Genomic DNA, 9,982 nt, shown 5'->3' with positions numbered 1-9,982 from the left:
ATGCGAGAAACCCTCAGGGAAAAAAACTTGCTGACAAACTTCCTGTTGAGGAACAATGACGACAGGTCCCAGAATGTCGCCCATGACCCAAAATTGTCTCTTCATCCCCTGAGGAACTACCTGGATGTGAGTGTGTTGGGTGGATGGCACTCTACAGCGCCCCCTGGTGCTCTGGCCTGGCACTGGGGTTCATCTGGAGGCGCCAGGCGGTGTGGTGGGGCTAGGGCTCCTGCAGGAAGCAGAAACACTGGGGAATACGGACCCCATTCCCAGAGAAGAGGGCACTCTCATCCTCAACTCTTGGTCGGTGGTAACTGGGCTCGGCAATGACCAGGTGGCAGGTAAACACCCATTTCTTGCCAAAGATATGCCATTAGTTTGAGGGAGATTGTTCCTCCTGAGCTAAGTGAGCCACTGAGTTACAGATGAAAGGTGAGCCGTGTCTGATCGAAAGATAAAGCCAACTGCAAATCAAGATTGAAACCCCAGGCGGACAAAGTTCAGCCTCCGCAGATCCAAGGACACCAGTAAAAAGTTACTGAGCCCCTGTGGCCTGTGACGCCATGAAAATCTAACACCATGGTTATTGTTATTGATTTTTAAAAAGGTCTCGTCTCTTCCTCAAGAATGCATAGGACAGCCTGAGCGATAGGCAAAGAGTAAATACATGTCAAATAAAAGCGTGGTGGTGATAGGACATGGTCTGAGTTCAGAGGAGGTGGCCTGGGGTGACCTAGGAGGGCCAACTGGAGAAAGAAACAGGCTGGGCCTTAAAGGGGGGACTGGAGAGCTTCTCAAATGAACGCACCAGGACTCGCCTGCAGGCCAGTGCTTAAGACTCTGCGCTCCCACTGCAGGGGGACCGGGTTCGCTCCCTGGTCAGGGAACTAAGAGCCCGCATGGAGGAAAAGAAAGAAAAAAATCAAATGAAGGCACCGGTCTGAGCAGAGGCTGTGAGGTGGGGCGGTTGGAAAGTGATCTCAGGAGACACGGGACACCTCGAGGGAAGCAGTGCTCTGGGAATCGAGGGCGGCCAGGGCAGCCAGGTCTGACCACACCACCCCTCCCCGGCCCCTGTAGCTAGCCTATGTCGGCAACATCAGCATTGGAACGCCCCCTCAACAGTTCAGGGTCGTCTTTGACACCGGCTCAGCTGACTTGTGGGTGCCTTCCACCTACTGCGACAGTGTCCCCTGCTGTGAGTACCTGCCCGCCCCCCCGCCCATCTTGTACTCCCCCTCCCACCCCCTTCTCCGTCCTTGGCACCTGACGGACACACATCTCTTGTGTCCGCAGATACACACAATGTCTTCAACCCTCACGTGTCCACCACCTTCCGGCTCTCGGGCTTCTCCGTCGACCTCACCTACGGCTCCGGGAGGATGGTTGGATTTCTTGGCTACGACACTGTTCGGGTAACTGGAAACCAGAAGCCGAGTCAGGGCTGGCCCTGGGAGCAACCGCGGCTTACAAAACAGATGCAGGCCCAACTGGGAGGGCCCGTCTTTCCCAAAGTCCCCTAGTGGCTGGCCGCCCACCCCACAGTGTTGTGTCCCTGAGGAGACAGTGTTCCTGCTGACACACAAACTCCCAGAATGGCTGACCCAGAGAGTGGCTTGAGGTGTGGGTTTGCAGCTCCTTTGCCCATGAGCAGCTCAAGGTTCCTTTTGCTGGGAGCAGGGAGAGAGGGGAGAAAAGCACCCACTCTTATATCCTCAGGCTGTGCCAGGTACTTTCACGGTAATAACTCGTTTACTCCTGCAGCAACCCCACATAGCAAGTGCTATGATTAGCTCCACTAGACAGACGAGGGAACCGAGGTACAGAAAGCCAGGGCCTTGCCAAGGTCAGGCATCAGGTAAACGGTGGAGCTGGGCTGGCCAGTCAGGATTCATCAGGTGTGCGGTACCTGGGGAGAGGATAAAACTGATCTTGGGCGGTTGCGGGGAACTGAGGGCTTCGGGAATCCAGACAGGGAAAGCAGGGGGCCACAGATGTGGGAGGGGCCTGATAAATGGGGGTCCACGTGAGGGGGCCTTTGAGTGTCTAATAAAATGTATAGCCTGCATCCCCCAAAGGGCCTGAGTTCTCTCTCTCTCTCTCTCTCTCTCTCTCTCTCTCTCTCACACACACACACACACACACACACATGCACATGCACACACACATCCCCAAAGCGTGTTTCCCAGGCAGAATTTTCATAAGCACCCTGGCAGCGACATTGTAAAATGGGCTTCTGTCTTTCTGGGCGGATGCAAATTCCACGATGCATTGCGATGAATTCAGTCCATTTCTGTCATCAGATCACAGTGATGGCAAAGAGAAGACTCTCCTGCTCTCTACTCATTCTGTCCTCCAGTCGGAACCATTTGGTCCTGTTGAGTCCCTGTTTTTCCACCTGCATAGGAAGCATGAGGCCAATTTCGCTCGCTTCACATGGTGTTTGCAGGATGGGCAGGTGTTGGTTCAAAGCCACAGCCCAGCACAAATGGAACCCAAATTCCAGTCGCAGCTTGGTCTAACTATCTGAGGTCAACACAGGGCACAGCCAGGCCGCAGTTCTTCTCTGCGGTGCTCGTGGCATCTCCATCCCAGCCCAGTCCCAGCCCCCCTTCCCAAGCCTTTATGTGGGAACACTCTCCTCTCCCACAGATCGGGAAACTTGTCGATGTGGTCCAGCCGTTTGCCCTGAGCAAGGCGCAGTTTGGGTTGGAGCATGCACCCTTTGATGGCATCCTGGGCTTGGGCTACCCCAGCCTCGCCATCCAAGGGACCACCCCTGTCTTCGACAACCTGAAGAGACGAGGCGTCATTTCTCAGTCTGTCTTTGCCTTCTACTTGAGCACGTAAGTCTGAACTGCACAAGCCCTCTCTCTAAGTCAGCTGTAAGATGCTTTCAGTTGCATGAAAAGTTGTAGCCCACCTGAGTCAGAAGTTTCCTGAGAGACAGTCTAGCGCGGGGTAACTATGGCCCCAGGGCCACATCTGGCCCTGCCACTGGTTTTTGTAAATAAAGTTTTATGAGAACACAAGCATACTCATGGGCTCAGGGGCAGCAGCTTGGTCCAGGGGGTGTGAAGGGAAGAGGGAGAGCAGTGAAAGATATCAGGATACAGGTTGGAGGAAAAGGCAACAGGATGTGCTGATGGATTTCATATGGGAGGAAGGAGAGGGATGGTGGGAATGTTTCCTCCTCACTAACATTTTACCCGGATCTCAGAAGCAGCTACACAATTCGCAGGTGCCAGCGCGAAATGCCAGCGTTATTCTGCTACAACGAGCCCTCCCTCTTCCTTCTCTCCTCAGCCAGAAGGAGAATGGCAGCATTGTGATGTTAGGCGGGGTGGACGACAGATACCATAAAGGAAAGCTCCAGTGGATACCAGTGTCCCGACCCCACTACTGGCAGATAACCATGAACCGGTAAGCCCCTCCCTCTGAGGGCCCCCCCAAGTGATGCTCCCAACGTGCACACGGACACATGCAGACACACAAAGAAACGCACAGACGCACAGTCACACACACAGACATACGCTCCACCCCCAAAGACACACGTGTAAGCACATGCACAGGCACACAGACACACACAAAAACACACACAGACATACGCTCCACCCCCAAAGACACACGTGTAAACACACGCACAAGCACACAGACACACACAAAAACACACACAGATACACACACCACCCATGGGTTCATAATCACCCCAGGCCCCTGACCAGGGCTCTGACCAGGGTCCTGAACAGGGTTCGGAGAGACCTGTGCAGCCCAAGAGGGCTGCACCCACCACGCTGGAAGGCAGGGAGCACGGTTTGAAGACCCTGAAGTGCAGTGAAAAGAGGACCAGGGAGGATGTCACCAGCCTGAACAGGGTTGTGATAAGTTGACCAACTGTCTAGGGCTACCCGGGACCCAGGGAGCTCTCACTACACAAAACTACCAGTTTCAAAACAGGGAAAGTCCTGGACAAACCAGGAAAACTGGTTTCCTGAGGGAGAAACTCCCCAGCAGTGGAGAGAGGTTGGCTGCATTCTTGAGACCTGAAAGCAACTCATACAAAGAGACACTCGCCCCACCCATAGCCACCCCCCATCCCGGGCACACAGTGGGGCAGGGGCTGTGACAGAGAGAATCAGGAAGCCGGGATCCAGGAGTGGCCTGAGAACAAGGGGCAATAATTGACGGGATTCTCAGTGATACCCTCAGACAGAAGCTTCCGTGTCCTTTGGAGGCCCCCTGGGCTAGCTCAGGCATCGCCTGGCCGCGGGCCTCAGTGTCTGAGCTGTGTGAGTGGGCCATGCTGGGAGACAACCTCTCCCAGGGCAGCCTGTGTCTCTGACACCCCTACTCTCAGCATCTGCTGCCCCGGAGAACCTCCATCGTCACTGTGTGGGTTGACCCGTTATCGGTCACACAGCACATACAGGGCTCTGGTTGTTCCTCATCCACTTTTTCATTCATTCATTCATTCAACAAACATACATTGTGCATCCGCTGTGTGCTAGGCACTTGAGAGAGGCACTGAGGCTACAACTTGCCCTTACATCTAGTAAGGCAGATGTACATGAAACGAGTCACACACATAATAATGAATTTCCACTTCGGTACATGCTAGTAATGAGGAAGAGACTACAGAGTGTGACCAAGACAGGAGCCTGATCTAGTCTGGGGGGAGGACTTCCCTGAAAAAATGACAAGTAAGCTGGAACCTGGAAGATGAGGAGAAATTAGCTAGACAAAGGGGATGGGGGTCTTCTAGGAAGGGCGACCAGCACATGCCAAGGCCCTGAGGCACCAAAGAGCCTGATGCACTCAGGAGCTGAAAGGAAGTCAGCGAAGGTTAGGCGACCAGAGCAAAGGCAAACAGAGGCAGGGCGTGAGCTGAAGGGAGACAGTCAGGGAGGGGGCAGTCGTGGGGGGAGACTTCACAGTGATCCTGGTGTCCACTCTGTCCCACTGTCTCCCAGCATCACCATAAACGGTGTAGCTTTTGGTTGTTGCCGCGGCTGCCAGGCCATTGTGGATACCGGGACGTCGTTCCTCTTTGGCCCAAGTAGAGTGATCACCGCCATCCGAAGGCTCATCGGCGCCCGCCTTGTCGATAACGAGGTGACGGGTCACGCCACAGGGTCACTCCGGGGCTCTCCACGCACCAGGGATCACCTGGGCCAACCTCTCTCCCTCTTTCTCTAACAGTATGCGGTTTCATGTAGCTATGTGGCTCGCCTGCCTACAATCATCTTCAGAATCAACGGCAACGACTACCCAGTGCCCCCTCAAGCCTACATCAGAAAGGTGAAGGGCCAACCCTGGTGGAATTGCAGGAACCCTTGGGCTCCTGCTTGCAGGAGGGGGCCCTCTGCAGGGCAAGCCACACCACTGCAGATGCCACGGAGCCCCTGTGGCTGGGCCAGTGCCTCCCACAAAACCAACCACTTGAGAGTAAGGGGCAGTCTGGGACTTCCATCATCCTGAAATAAATGGAACACTGCCCCGTGCTGGCCTGGTGCGAGGCACAAGGAGAAGGGAACACTGAGGGCCTCGGCCCTCAAGGAGCTTCAGTTCAACCTGAGCCCTCAGATAGATGAACACGGAAAGTCAGCTCTAGCAATCCCTGCAATAGGCCAAGGGACAAGTGGGGTGGGTGGCCACAGTCTCAGTGTGTTGTCCCACCATAATGGTTAACGGTCTCCCTCCCACCTCGAAGGTGTCCTGCTTTGGATGACAAATTACATGGCGACCCTCGTCCTCGCCTGCGACTTCCCCTTGCTAAGCCCCAGTTCCCACTCTGTGAGTTGGGGTACCAGGCCCCTCTGTGGGGAGGCTGCACGCTCCCGTGAATTAAGGGTGCACAGTGACCGCATGGCCCTTGCACAGGGTTGAGGCTTAATGCCAGCTCCCTATGGGAGTTCAGAGGAGGCTGATGGCCTCAAAGAAGGCTTTGAGGAAGAAAGGGAATTTCAGTCATTCTAAACCCCCAGCCTCATGGAGGCATGAGGAGGCCTGCATGGGTCCAGGAGAATCTACACTGGACCCCATGCAAATGGCACCCCCGGGGGCTGAGCCGAGGGGTGCCGGGCGCAGATTAGAGTGATCAGGGCTGTACACAAGGGGAGCACCAGGGTGAGTCATCCAACCCGGCCTGGAGTGGCCAGGGAGGGCGAGCGTGGGGCCAGGAAGCCTTCCTAGAGGGGCTGAGCGCAGTCTCTAAGAACGGGTCGTGGGGAAGAGGGAGAAGCAAAGGCATTCCCTGCAGAGGAAACGGAGAGCAGGGTCAGAAGGAGTGAGGGGAATTACAGGCCATCCTTGCTCTTGTTTAACATTTTATTCAAGTATAGTTGATATACAGTGTTGTGTTAATTTCTGCTGTACAGCAAACTGACTCTGTTATACATGTGTTTGTATCCTTTTTCTTCTTCTTTTCCACTAGTTGATCACGGGAGCTTGAATAGAGCTCCCTGGGCTCTACAGCAGGGCCTTGTCGTTCACCCATCCTCTCTATAGTGCTTTGCATCTGCTAATCCCAAACTCCCGTCCTCCCCTCCCCCAGCCCCTCTCCCTCATGGCAACCACATGCCTTGGCCGCTCTTGGTCTTGGATGGGCACCCCACTTCCGCAGCTGCTGAGAGAGCCACTTGGTTCTTACCAAAGGAGGGAGATAAAACTGAGAAGCTGCCGGCTCCGGATGCCCAGAGGGTGGCAGGTAAGGGCTCAGGCTGACTGCTGTGCATTTCCGTCTCCCCCAGAGCCTTCGGGGCAAATGCCTCAGCACCTTGACTGGGGGCACAGAGAACATCAGCCGCTCGGAGACCTGGATCCTGGGCGACGTCTTCCTGAGGCTGTATTTCTCGGTTTACGATCGGGGAAACAACAGGATTGGCCTGGCTCCCGCAGTGTAAAGGCTGGGGCTGCTTCAGCAGTCAGGCCCCCTCCAAACACACACTCACACGTAGGGCACTCCCACCCAGGGATGGCGGTGGACTGTGGTGCTCTGCAAAGCCCCATTCTCAGCAAAGAATAAAAGTTTCCATTCTCAAAGGTGCTAATACAAATGGGTGCCTCTCTTTGGGTCGGGGAGGTGCATCATGACCGGGCAGGATCTGAACCACAAGTGAGAGGAGCCCAACTCCAAGTGGCTTTAAGGAAAGGGGAGACTTACTGGAAGGACACTGGGGATCCGGGACACAGGAACCACAGCAGAGGCGAAGATCTCAGTGACTGGACCCAAGGAATCAGAAGCCATCAGCTCCCTCTTTCTCTCCCTCACTCTTTCCCGTCTCTCATCTTTGATTCTCTTAGCCTGACAACTTTCTTCCCTCACACTTCTACACATATATCCCTAACGCGTCTAATCCCTAAGGAAAGAGCTCAGAAAAACCTCAGGATACCAAGGAGGGCTCTGATTGGGCCACCTCAGATCACGTGTCCAGCCCTGGAGCAACCATCCTGGCGGGGGGCTTGGGGGTACTATGATTGGCTTTACTTGATCACGTGGCCCTGCCCAACGTGATTGACAGTCTCCTCCAGCACCACGTGACTGCAGCTGGGGCGAGGCAGGCCCCAAGGAAATTTCCGCGAGTGTTCTAGACAGTGGAAGAGTTTGTGATGGCCCCCACCAACTCCGCCCCCTCCTCTTTCAGAGGGATGGTAACGGGTAATAAAAATACCTTCTACCCTTCCAATCTCACAGGACCTTTGGCAGTGGCCTGCTCCAGCGGGCTTCTGGGTGAGGCCCTTCAAGCTGAGATGGTTCCCGTTTGTCCCCCCACCCCAGTCACCAGCTCTCTGCCAGTGTCACACCTGCAGTGTCCTTTCCAGTCCCACTTCCCAAGTGATGGGCCGTGTGGATCCCTGAGCCATGCCCACCCCTCCAGGGCCCAGCATGCTCCTTCCCTTGGCCTCCAAGGCTGCTGGCGAGGATGTCACGCATGTAAAGGGGCCCCAGGGTGCACTAAGCCTTCAGCGTTTCTGAGCTTCCTCCAGGGGCAGAGCTACAAACCACTGGTTCGAGCTGCCATGGTTTGGCACATTTGGAGTGGAAGCATCACTTCTTCCCACCTGGAAGCAGAGGCCCAGGCTGGGGACAGCAGGGGTCAGAGGTGGAGGGAGACCCACATGAGAGAAGGAGCAGGGAAGAATAAACAAGGTGGAAAACACACCCCACGCAATGCACGGTATGGGCCTTTACTCGGCCAAGACAAATCAGCGAAAGGGACGACGCCTTTCCTTCCTCATCTCTCCATTCAGGACAAATTTACTGAGCACCTACTATGTGCCAGGTGCTGGGGTGGACCCCAGGGATAGAGGGCTGGGTTAGGAACCCGCCACCGATTCATGGAGACACATAAAGAGACAACCCCCAATGGGGAGGGCCAGATGGAGAAAGCAACACAGGTGTGGGTAGGGGGCCAGAGGAGTGAGGGGCTTCCTCTTCAGGGACCAGGGAAAGGCTGCAGTCGGGCGAGAGGGGGGCATTCACTTCAGTCTTGTCACCCCACCCTGAAACACACCCCTAAGCCTTGCAGTTACCTTCTCTGTGCACACCTGCCGAACGTCCACGGTTCCGTGTGTCTGGTCCCTCTGGGGTGGCCCTGGATTACGATCGGCTTGGGGGGGGTGAAAGAGGACTGGTTGCAGAGCTGACAAAGGGGGAAAAGGTGAGAGCAGAAATGGCATTTTTTTTAAAACAGCAAATATCATGCATGGGCTTAATGGAGACTCAAGTGAACAGTTTGTCAAACTCATTTTCCAAGTGGTCTTCATGGAACCATAAGCAATGTCTCTGTTGGGGAGAAACTACCAATAAGAGTAAGAATAATAGCTGTGGTTAATTACATGTGCATTTCACTGTCTCCCCATGAGCCCCTGCGGGGCATGACCCCCCTTGTACAGATGAAGGAAGTCTCCTGCAATCTTGTGGCTGCAGTAGTGGCTACAGGCACGTCGAAGGCCCTCAGTAAATACATGCTGAGTAAATGAATGGATGCATTAGCAGATGCTTCCACTAGAACGCACTGCTGCATCATGTCGGGACACACACGGTGTCAGCGTGGCTTACTGCCGTAATATCAAGCAGAAAGAGTCAGGCTTTGCCTCCCTAGATGAGCCTAAGGCCAGGGCTGGAGCTGTGTCGGTTATGAGCCCACTGTTCCTGAGGCTCTATATTTGTAGCCTGTGCTACCAACATGAGGAGAAATTCTGATCTCCATCAACTTTTTAATTTTATTTCTATTTTTTTGTCTGCGCTGCATAGCATGTGGGATCTTAATTCCCCAACCAGGGTCAAACCCATGTCCTCTGCCTTGGAAGTGTGGACTCTTAACCACTGAACCGCCAAGGGAAGTCCCAAAGTCTGATCTTCGAAGCAACAATCTTCCCCCACCTTCCACTTTTATCCTTTACCCAATGCAGACCAAAGAGATTTATAGCCACCGGTGAGAGAAAAGGTAGAAAAAACAGGGAAAGATAGATCCTAAACACTTCTTGAAAGACTGTAAGTTGGTACAATCTTTTTGGAATGACTTGTTCTTAAAATATGTATAGTCTTGTCCCAGTAATTTTGCTTCTAAGGTTTATGCTAAAGCGATGATCAGAAGCACCTGCAAACATAAATAAGCAGGATGTAGTCCTCAGAGTCTCCTACAAAAGGGAAAATCTGGGACGTCCCAGGTCCAGTAAACATAAAGTGTCCACAGCATAGTTAGGTCATCATGCAACCAACCGCCTTAAAATTGTGTTTCAGCAGAACATTTAATGTTATGAGAAATCATTCCAATATGACATTGAGAGAAAAGAACAGAATACAAAACAGCATGATCCCAGGTTTGCTAAACACACGGAAGACAATGCGGCGTACTCGCCAGGCATGTACATCCTGGAGCTTTTCTGCCTGGGTTCAAATCCCACCTCTGACCCTTACCAGTCATGTGACCTTGGTAAGTTCATCTCTGGACATCAGTTTCCTATTCTGTAAATTTGG

The 9,982-nt window shown here is 53.8% G+C and overlaps 1 protein-coding gene across 1 annotated transcript; it reads left to right on the top strand.

Annotated features, from left to right (window-relative positions):
• LOC307189865 (pregnancy-associated glycoprotein 2-like) lies at positions 1-9,815 on the top strand (the record flags this gene model as incomplete). The annotated part of the gene is made up of 9 exons (XM_079928355.1): positions 1-126; positions 1,081-1,415; positions 2,407-2,458; positions 2,653-2,846; positions 3,034-3,423; positions 4,971-5,148; positions 5,200-5,298; positions 6,750-8,177; positions 9,749-9,815. The coding sequence occupies 8 exons, from the start codon at positions 1-3 to the stop codon at positions 6,900-6,902; spliced, it is 1,527 nt and encodes a 508-aa protein (XP_079784481.1). The 3' UTR covers positions 6,903-8,177; positions 9,749-9,815.
• Positions 9,816-9,982: the final 167 nt, after the last annotated feature.

Source organism: Stenella coeruleoalba (assembly GCF_951394435.1).
Source record: "Stenella coeruleoalba genome assembly, chromosome: 8".
Classification (NCBI taxonomy): Eukaryota; Metazoa; Chordata; class Mammalia; order Artiodactyla; family Delphinidae; genus Stenella; species Stenella coeruleoalba.
This window is presented reverse-complemented; position numbering and strand designations above follow the sequence as displayed.